At 34.6% G+C, this 14,563-nt stretch overlaps 1 protein-coding gene across 1 annotated transcript in view; it reads right to left on the minus strand.

The window, feature by feature from the left end:
- Positions 1-821: 821 nt before the first annotated feature.
- The window catches only part of RYR2 (ryanodine receptor 2), a 390,151-nt gene continuing 376,409 nt past the window's right edge, over positions 822-14,563 (minus strand). Inside the window, exons 92-99 of the mRNA XM_039379059.1 lie at positions 12,277-12,337; positions 10,914-11,060; positions 9,238-9,372; positions 6,733-6,889; positions 4,866-4,930; positions 3,995-4,095; positions 2,513-2,564; positions 822-917 (exon numbers count right to left, since the gene is read on the minus strand). Coding sequence (XP_039234993.1) covers positions 822-917; positions 2,513-2,564; positions 3,995-4,095; positions 4,866-4,930; positions 6,733-6,889; positions 9,238-9,372; positions 10,914-11,060; positions 12,277-12,337 — 814 coding nt within the window. The remainder of the gene's footprint in view (positions 918-2,512; positions 2,565-3,994; positions 4,096-4,865; positions 4,931-6,732; positions 6,890-9,237; positions 9,373-10,913; positions 11,061-12,276; positions 12,338-14,563) is intronic.

Raw genomic sequence — 14,563 nt, forward strand, 5'->3', positions numbered from 1 at the left:
TTTGATTGTTTTAAACTTGCATAATAAACATGCAATGAAACAGTTCTTGTTAAAGTGTTTTTTTGCAGCTCTCTTGTATTTGTACAAAGATTTCATAAAGTAGCAGTGTTGTATCAGAGCATTACCAAAATAAGAGCAAAAGCTAAAGAGGAAGGTAAATGTGAAATGAACCTGATGAGAATAACCTAATCTTGTCCTGAGACACTCCAGTCTTATTAAAAAGATGTGCACAATCAAATCCCTTCCTCCCAAACCCACAAAAACCACAAAATAAATATTAACTTGGAAGAAAGGGAAGACATAAAGAAAAAAAAAAAAAGATGTCATCATGCACTCATCTTCTGCATAGCTCAACCCACATATAGTAAGGCACTATTTCCCCACAACTTAGTGTCCACAACAATCTTTTACAGTGCTCTGTGAACTACATATAGTTCCTTCCAGGATGATGAAATAAACAGACTGAATGAGTGTTGCTACCGTGTCACCCTATATGTGATCTTAGAGACAAGGGCATCATCTGGCAGTTTCAGAAATAAGCTGTCTCAAGTCTCAACTTGTGTGTGCATGTTATGTATAGGGACATCTTGTCTGTGCAAGTGGTTGGTTTGTTTCCAGAGTTGCTGTAATTTTTCGTTGTTCTTTACTCCAGTGTTCTCAAAGCAAATACACAAGAAAATAAAAGCGCAGTTGGGTCATTAAAAACAGAGCTTTGGTGCTCCAAAATGCACACAGCTTTGGGGATTTAAGAAATCTGTTAGATATTCCCAAAAGAGCTGGGAAATACATGGACATTTTCATCCAGAAAACCTCATCTCTGCTTAGTTGAGCTGATCTTCATATTGTTTTCGGAAGCAATCACCAGCAGGGAAGAACTCCCAGCACCGTTCCTGGTACATTTTCCATACATATGATTCCTGAAAGAAACACAATTTAAATAATTTAACTTGATTTAATGAGAAAGTACCAACTACTAATTTTTTCTCTTTTATTTATATACCACTTTTTTTGATTCTGTGTATGCCAGGTTGTTGCATATCAATCTACACATTAATTTTAATTACTTTGATCAGTTTAGAATAACTTTTAAGGCTTCTTCCCTAGTCAAGAAGCACTATAGAAATGCATAGAAGAGAATCAGGTAGTTTAGTCCTTTTTGCACACCCAGGAGCACTGCAAAGCTCAATTAAAGCTGGTCACAAGATAAATACCAAGGTAAGCAGAATATTTTCTGTCAGAGAAAATAGACTGAATTTCTGAATCAGTAATTTCAAAACATGTCTACAAACAATATATAAACCAAAATGACCTTTAAAGGTACTTTTTAGAAGAGTAGTATTTTCTGAGTCAGTGGCATTTTGGTTTCTTTTCCCTTTCTGATTATTTGTTCAGGTAAGGTTCTGTCTCTAGACAGCCCAGAGAACACTAAAGGATATGTCAGTTTATTTCCATTATAATCACAACACTTAAATGGGCTTCTTATTACATAAATTCCATGGTAGAAAGGGCAAGTGCTACACAAGTTACAAAACCATACAATCATTTAGGTTGAAAAAGACCTTTAAGATCATTGAATCCAGTCATAAACCTAGAAGTGCCAAGTCCACTGCTAAACCATGTGGTAGAAATTATGTATTATGAACTACTCTCAGTTTCCAAACTGTATCAAACATTATAAAAAATGAATAGTTAGAAGAAATCTGTCTTCAGTGAATACAATAGGACACTGCATGCCAATAAAAGAAGACGATTATAGCACATACATCAGAATTCAGAAAGCGTTAACTACACAGATTTACAGCAAATTATCCCTTTGACCCAAATCTCTAGGGCTATGTATATGATACTATTCAGTTCTTTTGGTTTTCGATCTGTAACACAGGAACATTTGCTTAGTCAGCTGAAAGACTCTCACTAGGAAAAAAGACCAAAACAGTAGTCTGTAAATTTGATACATTTTTTTACTGACTTTCAGTATACTTCAAGGAAACCGAAGGAAGTATCAGAAGGTTGAAAGAACAGCATAAAAGAAGAAACCTCTAGGGAAAACGTCTCATAGGTTTCATTTTAAATATAGGCACAAGTTCTGTCATATGGACTTATTCAGAAATGTAGACATGGAAGATTATATATAGATGATAATAATAAAAGACAAAGACTATTGAAAAAATCAACAAGGAGATGTGATGAGTGCTGCTTTCACAAGGATGTTTAAATGTTCTGTTTCCCATTATTTTTGTTTACAGTGTGTATTTATATTTTGTTGAAGTAACAACTTAAGAATAACAGGTCAGATAACAACACAGGAAAAGAAAGTGCTGCAGAATTGACACTCAACTAACATTAAGCAACCAAAGTCCTAAGAATTGCTTAGAAGAATAAGAATTAAGTTCCATACCATATAGAGAGCTATTCATTAGAAAACTCTTAGTTTTTCCAAGCCTGAACAATTTTTATTTTAGAATCAATCTTATTTAATAACCATTGACATTTATAGAGTTGTTCAACCTACCTGTCCTGTATGCTCTGTTTCATCTTTGTTAATAAGATACATCAGAAAAAACCTACAAGCAAAGAAAGAGACTCTATGAATATAGAATTTGGAAACATTAGGCAATCTGCAGGGAGATGGATATTTTTCAGAATGTAGAGTGATAATGCTGTTCACGGACTTACAAATTCCACAGTTCTATTTATGATAATATTCTGAGACAGATTAAACACACTTTCCTGACACTGTTGACATTCAGTCATTTTTGAATGAGCAGTATGCTAAAATACAGGAGATTCAGTTTGATTTAGTGTAGTTAGCAACAGAGTTTGCTAACTCTGTTGTTAGCTTAAAGGAAGATTTTCTAAGCTTTCTAATCTGAAAATTACAATAGACATTTTCTTGCCCATGAAAACCCACTGGGAAGCAGACAAAATGGTCATTGGAACTTTCTCTTTTTCCTCTTCACACAATGAATAAGAAATGCTGAATATGTCTAAGAGATTTCTCTTACTGAAATTATAGGTTCAGGACATTTTACTAGTGTATGCAATGGAAGATCAACATGAGCATAAAAGAACTTGAATTTAAAAAGAACCACATTAGTCTTGGGGGTTTGAGATGGCTGACATTCATTAGGTGATACTTTCAAAATTTTGCTTATAATAGACATTCTCTCTGAACATATATAAAAACATAAAATATGATCATGCACAAAAAGATAAAAACCCAGTTCCACAGGATGATGGACTGAAAAGTATGCTATATTATGTTATTTGGGCGGAATTTATTAAGTAGGAACAAAATCCTACACAATGGCACTTTTAATGTATTTTGTTTGTTACAATCCATTCCCTGCATAGTGACAGCATTAGTATAAAATACACTCAGTCACTGGATCTTCATATGTGAGAGGAAATGATACAGTGGTTGTAGAACTAATAATTGCCTTTATTTTTAGATATAAAAAGACTGAGTTTAGTGGTCACTGGTGCTCTGCTTGGATTTCCAAAGGCAGACCCGATGCCCTTGGTTGATCTCTCCTGTCTCTAGCTCATTCCAGTTCCCTTACCTCCCTTTTCCCTGGGTTTTCTTAGTCAGCCTCAGCCTCAACATATCTAGTCCAATGTAAGATTTCCCCCCCTTCCCTCACTCCTTTGTTCCTTGCTCCTCTCTCCATGAGTCTTCAGACTAGGTCATACTGCTCCTCTCTACCCTACACACCACATTCAATTTTACAATGCCTCCACAGCCAAATACCAAGTTCCTGGTTTCTATCTACAAGCTCACACAAACTTGGTGTGCCACAACCAAACTGGAAAGAAGGATTTGAAATTTGTTCATTCCTTGCTGCCATTGCCACAGAACTATATATTCAGACAGCATGAGTGCACGTCAAAGTTAAACAGTACTGACTCTTACTTATGCAAGAGAGTTAATCAGGTACCTGCAGAGGCTGCAAGGGCCATGAGTTAGTGAGGAGTTCATTTTTACTGTACTTACAAATAATTGGCCAAGTTGTGCTCCTGTAGTGTGTGTGTTTCAAAGCCATGGGGCACTGTATCAAAGTAGTCATTTCCTATTCCACAGATAAAGCACTTTGTCTAAAAGAAAGCATACAGAGCACTTCAACATTATATATAACCCTTGCCCTGCTTTGAGAAAAGGCCAATGTAACAATTTTTCTTGAAAATGACAATGCATCATATATAATATGTGCTGAACAAAAAGGCTTTTCTTTTAATGACTGAAGCTGGATACCTCAACCAAAACACTTGAATAGAAGCTTAACTACCAGCAGAGTAGCTACTTATTGTTAAAAAAAAATAAAATCTTTGCCAGCTCTAAGTGAACAGGTATCAGGAGACAGAATGACATACAATAGCCACAGCTGACTTTTTAACACTAAGTAGCACTTACTGTAACACATGGCAATATTTACCTCAAAGCCTGTTGTTTTTGTCCACCTGAAACTGAATAAGCTCAAAATTCAGATGACAAAACGCAGTAGCTTTGCAACACTTTTCCGAGTTCTTACGTTTATATTTCAATGACAGAATAGAAAACCACGAAGTACAGGATACTTTCACATACAGATTAATCAAAGAAAATTACATCTGAGGTGAGATGAAATGTAACGTGACAGTGTTAATACCTCTACTAGAAACCTCTAATTTGAAGATTCCAAAAGACTTGAACAGTCACATACCTGCAATTCATTATAATATACATTGTACAATATCGGACCATGTACAGAACTGTATTTTCCTCTTAGTTTAAAAAGCTATCCACTAAAACTAGATCACATTTTAATTGAAAACAGATATTCATGAAACCTGAAAATAGGTATGGTTCAGCAACTAGATGTTCTTACCTCCATGTCTTCCTTAACTTGCTCTTGTTGATCTCTTAACTCACCAAAAGCATCAATAATTAAACCTAGGGTTTAAGTTAAAATTTTTTAGTTGATTAGATAGTTAATGTTCAAGAACTGTGACAAAGATTATTTGGAAATCTAGGGATAATATAACTGACAAAGAATATTAAATGAGAATTTTATGCAGAAGTAATAGAAGCCAATATACATTCCAAAGCCAACAAAAACAGCTTAATACATAAATTAAAATGAGCAAGCCAAAGAAAATGGCTAGCAGTAACATGACTGGCAGTACCATTTTGAATTATCAAACAGGACAAGCAGACTTCTGTTTTATTCACAGTGCTATAATCTTGACTCAGTACAGTAAGACATAGTTTTACAGTGACAAAGGCCTTACTATAGAATAGTACTGTACTAACAGAGTTCAGGAATTTATTACACAGGAGATGCAGAGAGGCCCAGAGTTCTGTGCATCCTCTCTCATTATGGCAATCATGTAGTACGAGGTTCCACTGTCAGAGTTATACAGAGGTAAGGGTCATTTCAGGGAGATAGAGAAAGAAGAAAAAGAACCACAGGTTCTATGGCTAAAATTATAAATTCTTTATGATCTTCCCTTCACTTACTCCAGTACAAATAAGGACTAACTCCACAATCCTTAGCGACGATACGTACTCAAAGATTGACAGTTAAGGCCACTATTTTCCAGTCACTCACAAAATGAAGAAACAAACAGTATGAGATACATCACCAGGCTACAAAAACATCTGGCACCTCCTCAAGCCCTTTAAAAAAATTGTTGCTTGATTAAAAGTAATAAACAATTTACCACAAGCTCAAATTTGCCTTCTGAATTTCCTTGTAGTAAGTGAGAAAGCACCCTTAGTGCTGTCAAAATTACCATCAGTTAGCTGTTAGGTGACAGAAAGCAATGGTGTATCAGTATTTACAACAGCAAGTGGACCTAGCAAAAATCTTTATCTGCTTTTCCAAAACTGAGAATATACTTCTATTAATTTGTGAAAATTTTAATTGAAAATGACCCTCTGGGCATTCTTGACAATATTTTGAAGGTATAATATGTAAACAGACGTGGTCTTAAGTACTTTAGATAATAACATTTAACATGGTTATTGCATGCATAATAGAAAAACCCCTGACATGCCAAAATTAAGTATCCACTATCCAGATTACAACAGCAAGACACACTATGAGTCAAATAGTTTCACTGAAATTCCAAAGCTAACCTAATGGCAGCTAACTTTCCATTGTCATTATCCAGGCTATACTAAAGCTGTTTCATATCAAGCAGCTTTCTTTACTCTTTGACACTGTCCAAGTAAGCAGGCATCACAAAAACCAGCTGTTTTTATGTAAGACAAGATTAAACCTCTTAAAGCTATGCTCCCATTTTCACACCACTACTACCAATCTGAAGATTTGTCAGTCAAGAAGATTAGATGTTGGCAGCGGGAATACTGACAGCATCTGCTACTGATTTTGTCCATGTATGGGTTACACTGAAAGAAGATTATAAATTGTGTCACAAGATTTCTAATCACTCCTCTTGCTGATTTATAGGAGACTTTTAGAAAGAGCAATGAGAAGACAGAAACTGCAGTGAACACCAGTATTCTTAGAGCAAAATATTTACGTTTTTTCCATTGATCCAGTTAGAGATCATTGATTTTACAGAGACTCAAAAGAGTAGCATATGGACAAAAGTCAGCTGGGTGTGATTTACCAAATAAATCTGTCCTTCATGATCTGCCCTGATGTCCTCTATGAATCTTAGGTGTGGGATTACCATAGGATTAAGATCTTTGTACTGCTAAATAATCTCACCACAGGTTGCATATACCTTGGATAATTGCAAGCAAGATGACAATCACAAAGAAGAAGAAAGTGATGTCAAAGATAATCCGATAGATTTCATATTCATCTCCTGCTGGATCCTCTATTTCATCACCAATGCCTCCACCTGCACGTACTCCAACATACATATGAAACATGTAGCACTAGAAAACACAAAACAAAGGGATACAAAATTTGTCTGCAGCTAAAAGTAAAAATACCCACTGTTACAAATTCAGTAACTGGTAGAACTTGTCTGTGTTCTAGGAACTATACCATGTCAAGTCATCTTTTTCTCTCCTTTAAGGTTATGCATATTTCTGAGGGAGGTGAAATGCTGCTGTGCAGCTGAAGCTGCAGTATTTCATGTTCTGTCATTATGTAGCAGTTCAATAAGTTCAAAAGTTCAACTACCAGAAGTCTAGCAGCACTCCGTGATTCATGTAAAATAATTTCAGCAATATACAATTAGAAAATATCACCACCACGACAGCCATCTCCTTTTCTAAGTTCCTAGCTCAAAAGTGAATAAATTTCCCTGGTTTTGGTGTTTCAAACACAAATTTAAAAACAAACAAACAAAAACTCCCAACCTAAAACAAAACCAAAAAACCCAACCAAACAAAAAATTTTTGTGAATGCTTGTACAGATAACAGGCTAATGACTGAAAATATCTGAGAATATTGTGAAACTATCATCTGAAAAACGGTATAATAGGTCTCTCAGTATAGTTATGATGTGGGATGCTAATACAAAATTTCCAGTTTATCGCATTATAATTTTATAAAAAATTATGATATCACTCTCTAGAGGTGTAGAGGAGGGGATTGGTTCTTTTGCTTTAAGTACGTTTGCAAACTACAGGTCCAGGGTTCTCACTCGTGATCAAAAAATAGTAATGACAATAACTAACTCCTAAAACCTAATCAAACAAAAAATCCATTCTTTTATTTCTATGCCACACTATCCTCAAAATCCATTACGTAAGAAATTGATATAGTAACATGCAATACTAAGCAACCATTGGCTGAAAAATCCAACAATTTCTAGAGATAGTTTATATTCCACCACTGAAAGGTAATAATTAACTTAATGAGCACACATAGCGTTAATTATTTTAAAAGTTTTAAAAATTATTTTTCTATTTTTAAAATAATTATATATTCTCTCTACTTTTTTTTTTTTAACATCCCAATGCAAATCTTACTGTTTTTACAAAAGACAACCCTGATTTTATAGCATATCACATGTTATTCTAACTCGTTCCTGTACAATACTATGGCCTTTAGATCTGTGTATTTTCAGAGCATTACAGAGTAGGTCAGGTCAGAAGGACTTCATGAAGTCTTCACCAAGAAGGGTCCACTATAATGTCAGACAAAATTGCTCTGGGCTTTATACAGTCAGGTCATTACAGCCTCCCGAGGATGTTATAATCTCTCTGAGCAATCAGATCCATTGCTTGGCTCACTTCAGTCAGAACATATTTTCCCACTTTATGTTCATGGTCTTCTGCCATGCACTTCCCATTAAGAGTCTGAACTTCTTTTTCCAATAAACCCTGTGCAGGCACTGGGAGCTGCTCTTACACTCCACTCCACCCTGAAGCTTTCTCTTCTCCAGCCCAAACAAGCCCAATTCCCTCAGTCTCTCTTTCCACGGCAAGTGCTCCAGCACCTGAAAATTTAATAGGCCTCCATTGAGTTATGCTCCAGTTTATCTATATTTTCATTGTACTGAATGTCCCAAACCAAAAATATAGATGTACTATTCTGCTTCAATAGTTGATCTATTCATTCAGTTTTTAAATGTTGTTGACTCCCTGGAAGTGATTCATATTGCATAACATACTGAAATATATTTAACATTGTTGTACATGATTGCTTTTACAGGGATATTAAGTACAAGGCCTCTTAGAAATTCTTTATGGTCTAAGCTCTACTTTACCTACCATCCACAACTCCAAAGCCTGGCACTGTCCCAGTAAGTACAAAATAATTTTCAGCGCTTCTGGGCACATGAGAGGTTTCAGTAACAGAATTACCCATTGAAGATAATCATGGCAACTCATGCTAAGATAAACTGATGGATTTCCAAGCTTAAACAAGCATTTTGGTACCTGCATTACTTATGAAAGTCCTTGCCTATAACTGACTCTCTTCCCTGAATGGCCTCTAGAATCACAAGGTTTAGAAGTACAGTCCTTTAACAGTTCAGCCCAGCTTTGCAGCTTACAGTTGGTTTGAGTTTTCTGAGAAACCACAGCAAAGTATAGTATCACATTTCTTCTGTTCCTTTATAGATGTGTTTGTTTAGCACACACAGTTACTATGGATGTTCATTTAGCACATGCTAGTTGCTAGGGATGTTCATTACATTTGTTCCTTTGCCTTCAATTATAAACTTTCCCGCTTGGTGGCTAATGATACAACTGTATGAATAGGAATTACAGAAGGTCAGGAAAAAGCAAAACATTTTAAGAAAAAATCCAGAAAGCAAAATAAGACTTACTGTTAGCATATCATCACATTTCATGTCCGGCATATCACCATCTTCACTCTTATTATAGAACTTGCGGAAAAAATTGAATGCCACCACTGTATACAAGTATACTACTACTGCCAGTAATCCCACTGTTAGGACAAGCTGGAAGACAAAATTATAGAATGGATATAACCTATTATATAATTGCAATTCAGTATTTCAACTAATTTAATATGGAAAAAATTTTTTTACATCTACAAAATCACATATAAACCAAACGGTTCCTAGTATTTTAATATCTACCTCAGAAAAGCAGCAGCAAGGACCACACTGCTCATATGCAGCATCATTCAGATTTCACTTTGAGCTTTATGGAAAGCAGGTGGAAGGGAACTTCAGCATCCTATAAACTGATACTTCTCTTGTGTAGCTCCCAGACCTAAAAAGTTCTTTTTCACAAATAATGCTCCCTTACTTTATAGGTAATTTGCTAAAACTTCAGGACTATTTTAAATAGGTAAAATACTTCACTTTTTTTAGGTGCAGTTTGATTTGTTTTGCTTTTTTGTTCTTTTAAGAAATCTGAACAAAGAATTTAAGAAAATCTGTTCTTTAATATGGAATGAATGCAGTGTGTTGATTGTTGTAACTTTTTCAAAACGCAATTTTTATTCTGCAAATGCAACTGAAGTTTGTCACATAAATCAAAACAACAATTTATACTGTTTATACAGTGAGTTCATACTTAAGTCTTCTATACATCATGTGCTTCACTAGCTATTTTGAAATATAAACTGTGTCCATTTAAATGTGTATTACTTCTTAAAAACGTTGACAAGGACAGTGCATTTGAAGACAGAATTAAATTAAAACAATCATCCTCTGCATTAAAAAAAAAATTGCTAATGATTTTATTTTTTTTTAGTATCAAACTTGCTTAAAATAAAAGGGAATAAAATTAAAAAACATGAAAAATAACTTGCTACTGATAAATTTAGAAATGACACTTTTTACAAGACTTCTAAAGCACCCACATTTTATAAAGTCAGAACTGAAGTTTTGTCTTATTACAACAGCATGTATACACAACAGAGAAAACCTTTATGTTATCATTCCCAGCTCACTTGAATAAGAATTATATTAGCTGCCTTGCTGGAAGATCTTCTGATCAGATCAAGGATGGCTTTTTCATAATTCGAAATTGTTTACAAAATTCCTATGAAATGGTAAGGCCATCAGCCCTGAGGAACACCTAGTCTCAAGTTACATTAAATGCCATTTCTACAGTAGATCTCAGCAGATGAAATGCCTTAGTTAATTTTTTTTTTTACTTAAACCAGAAATGCAATTCCAGATTCTATAGTTTCTTGGAAAAGATTTCTTAACATCCGAGAGCTGAGTTTCTCAAACAGTCCTCTAATAGATGAGTAATTGGATCTCAAGCGGACATTTCTTTAGATGAATCCTGAAAAGAATTTAAATAGCAACGTCGCTCATAACAGTTAGAAACTGTCATACATCCCAGTACTGTTTTCTTATGATTATAAACCCCATTGGCTAGTTTCCTCACCACTTCAAGTTCTAGAGTTCATGATAAAAGAACAATTCTGTCGTCAATCTGCAGAGCACCTGAATTAAGTCATGAAGTGATCTTCCCTATATACTCCTTAAGTAATAAAGCTGAAAGGAGATGAAGTTGATACCTGTTTGCCATTGTGGGTCACTGATGACAGGATAGTTCGTAATGTCTTGAATCCCATTGCAATGTCAAGGAGATGAGCAGCAAAGAAAAAATTGTTGTAATGACCAAGGACTGACATGGTCATGTACCACGCTAGGTAAAGGAAAGACTAACAGAAAAAACAAGTATATTCAAAATAAAACTCATAGTTTTCATCTTTAACTTAATTCAAAACACTAACGAAAGGTAGAATTTTCTCAAATGTGCTCTTCTTTAAATAGAAAACAGTTCTTTTTTAACATAGAATTTTCTAGAGATCCTTGAGAATTTTCTCTTTGTGCAAAAATATTAAATACTCAAATACAGAGTCCAAAAGACATGGGTAAAATTAAGAAATTCTAAATTAAAATTCTAAAAACTCATTTTGAAATTGTTAAACCCTTATTTTTAATTGTTTCTACTGCAAAAATGTTTTTCTGATTTAAATTATTTTTTAATAATTTCTAAATAATTAAATTAAAATATTTCTGCTCTAAGGTAGTTAATGACAAATGATAGGACTCTGCAAGAACAAAAGAAATTTTAAACATATAAATATTACTTAAGTAGTTTACTATTACCACAAATGTAAACTTCATCTTTTCCTCTATCAATTAATTTTTATTGGATTTAAAGACAAGTACATATTTATAAAAGAAATTACAGTCTGTTCCTTAGGAAAAAAACAAACACTAACTGTTTACAGATCATTCTGTCTCTAGACTTGGAGACTTTATTGTTCACTTTTCCTGAGTACAGTCTGATTACACTCTCATTCTCCGTCAATCCTAGTTCCAAAATTGTTTTTTTCCCCCAATCATCTTTCTGACCAACAAAATAAGATGTTAGGCAAGCAATAATCATAATACTTAACAATCAAACCAGATTCCCTTTTTTAAATTATTAAAATAATCTGCCAACTGATGGCACATCTTACTATCAGTCTCAGTGATACAAATTTAGCAATTTCAGATACATTAACTATACTGATCTGACTGTACTCCAGGAATATTCAAGTGTTCATAAAATTTATGAACAATACGAGAAATGGCAATTAGCATTTATATAGTCAGTTTTCTAATTGTATAATGCAGTGTTTGTTTATTGCTTCTAATAAAGTTTATCAGAAGGGGGGCAGGAACTGGCTGAGGTTCTATAGTCTACTACCAATGTTACTGTGAAAATATTTTGACAATGTCTTTTTAAGTTTCCAAGATTTTCTTCATGTAGTAAAATAAGTATAATCCAGAGTATTTCATACCTCCCATTGAAACTCTGTGTGTTAGCAAGTGTATATTGCTTTTTAGAAAATGAAAAGGCATATATGTATATACTGAGAAACTTACATTATCAGTGAAAACAACTCCTAATTTCCACATCTGATACTTCACATCAATGGAATTCAGCCTGTAAAAATACATAATAAAATTGCACAATCAGAAAATACGCAACACAATCTGTAGAAAGTGCATTATCACACAAGAGGAGGCAACAGCTGATCTATTTCTCCAAAGCTGAAATATATCAGAACCTTGTTCTAATTCACACTTTTACCCTGGAATGGATCTGTCAAAAAAAATAATTCTGAAAATTGAATTCATAAATACTGTTTTGGATTCATCAGACCTAATGCTGATTGATTTCTACAATGTTAGCACATACATGCAAGTGAAATGAACTGTCTTTATAACCCAGGGAGAAAAAGAGATTGTACTTTATTTTAAGGGAACCCATCCAAGCCTAAAGTAGCTGTCAAAAAAGGTCACAGAATTTGCCCCACAAAATGTCAATTCTTTACCTGAGTTATGATAGCCTACCTTGGGTGACACAATTAGATGATATTAAAGACAGACAAATTTAAGTCAAATGAATCTCAGAGTTTTTTTCCTTTGCTTTTGCCACTTATTTATTCAGGAATAAATGTGAATAAAAAGGAGATATATACTGAAAGCTTTTGCAGAAAAGGACCTGAGGCTCTGGTGGACTGCAAGTTGAACCTAAGTCAGCAATGCACCCTCACTGCAAAAAAGGCTAATGGTACCCTGTCCTCCAGGAGGAGTTGCATTGCCAGCAGGTCAAGGGAGGTGATCCTTCTCCTCTAACTCAGCAGTGGTGAGGCCACACTGGGGTTGCTGGGCTCCCAGTTTCTTCCACAGCATTTGTTGTTTTGTTATATTAGCCAGTTACCCTTTTCTACCGCTCTCCTCTCTTGAATAAACTTTTATATTGTATAGACTAATAATGTAAACCATGTTCTCAAAATTTTTCCCTTGTATTCCTTTAATTAATACCTTTAGGTATTATTCTCTGCTTACTCCTAATAGCACAAATAATTTTTTTTTTTTCTTTTTTTGTCCCTCTATAGAGAAGTGATACAACTAACTTACAACATCTCAGCCTTGGCCATATTGATCAACATAACTGGTCTACTCTGGCCTCAAATCGGGAGGCCTGGAGACACACCATCTATAACGCTGCTGTCTCCTTCGAGAACACTCGCAGGATCACTCTTGAGGAAAAAAGGCAACGCAGAAAGAACCGTGTCTTGCAGAATACACCATCTAAGGAGTCTTTCTGCTGTGCCTTTTGTAATCGGATATGTCTGTCACGTATTGGCCTCATAAGCCACCAGCGTGCCTGTAGCAAATGTGGATAGAGCCTTCCCAAATCTTCGTTCGCGAAGCCTAGCCATGACAACTAACTTAACAAACAAGATGTATACCATTTTTGCTATTAACTGTATCCTGTCCTCTTTAGTTTTTGATATTTTCTTTTAGAAAAGGTTTGGATCATCTGTATTATAGCGACACAAAAAAATTCTAAACCTGGATCACAATTGAAGAACATATACAAGTAATAGAATAAAAAATGTCATCTGTCCTACTTTTATCCTTAAAATGTGAGTGATTCAATGCTTCTGAAAGAGATGAGCTCCTGACAATGACTAAGCAAGTAGAAACACTGCTGGCAGATGTCACACAGCTGCCTTCTGTGCCAGATGTTCACCTGAGGTCTTAGATGAAATACCAAGAGTTAAATCCTTGTCTATCTGTTTTCCAAAATTCTTACCTGTATAGCCAGAGTCACCGACCACATAAAAATAATAGTTTTATTTGAATATTACACTCTCAAGGAACTCTTTGCAACTGAAGTACCGAATTCCTTCTTGTATTACATGCAACAGTATTTAATCTTTAATAAAACAAAAAAAACCCCACCATTTTTACGGATACAAATTAGAAGCAAAAGATTCCAGTCTTTTACAGTCTTTTTACTCTTGTGTAATAGTATAAGCACCATATATATATATATATATAAGTGGAGCTACTGTAATTGAAAAACAGCATTCAATCAATGTTAAGAAGAGTTTCTCATTCAAATTTTGTTAAATAGCATAATCAGATGATAAAAAAATGCAAAAAAACTTGGTATTTATTTCTGAAAATATTATTGTAGCAAGTGAACCTCTTACTTTATTCTGACCCAATACCACTCATTCCTAATGTCAAGCATATTCTTGTTATTACAGTCCACCTATTCATAATTCTATTTGTGTTATGTATGAAACGTGATGGACAGAACTGCTTATGGACAAGCAGGATACTATCTCATGACATGAAAACCACCCTCCCA

This window comes from Pipra filicauda, unplaced genomic scaffold (genome assembly GCF_003945595.2).
Source record: "Pipra filicauda isolate LSUMZ 115617 unplaced genomic scaffold, ASM394559v2 scaffold154_size2910363_pilon, whole genome shotgun sequence".
Classification (NCBI taxonomy): Eukaryota; Metazoa; Chordata; class Aves; order Passeriformes; family Pipridae; genus Pipra; species Pipra filicauda.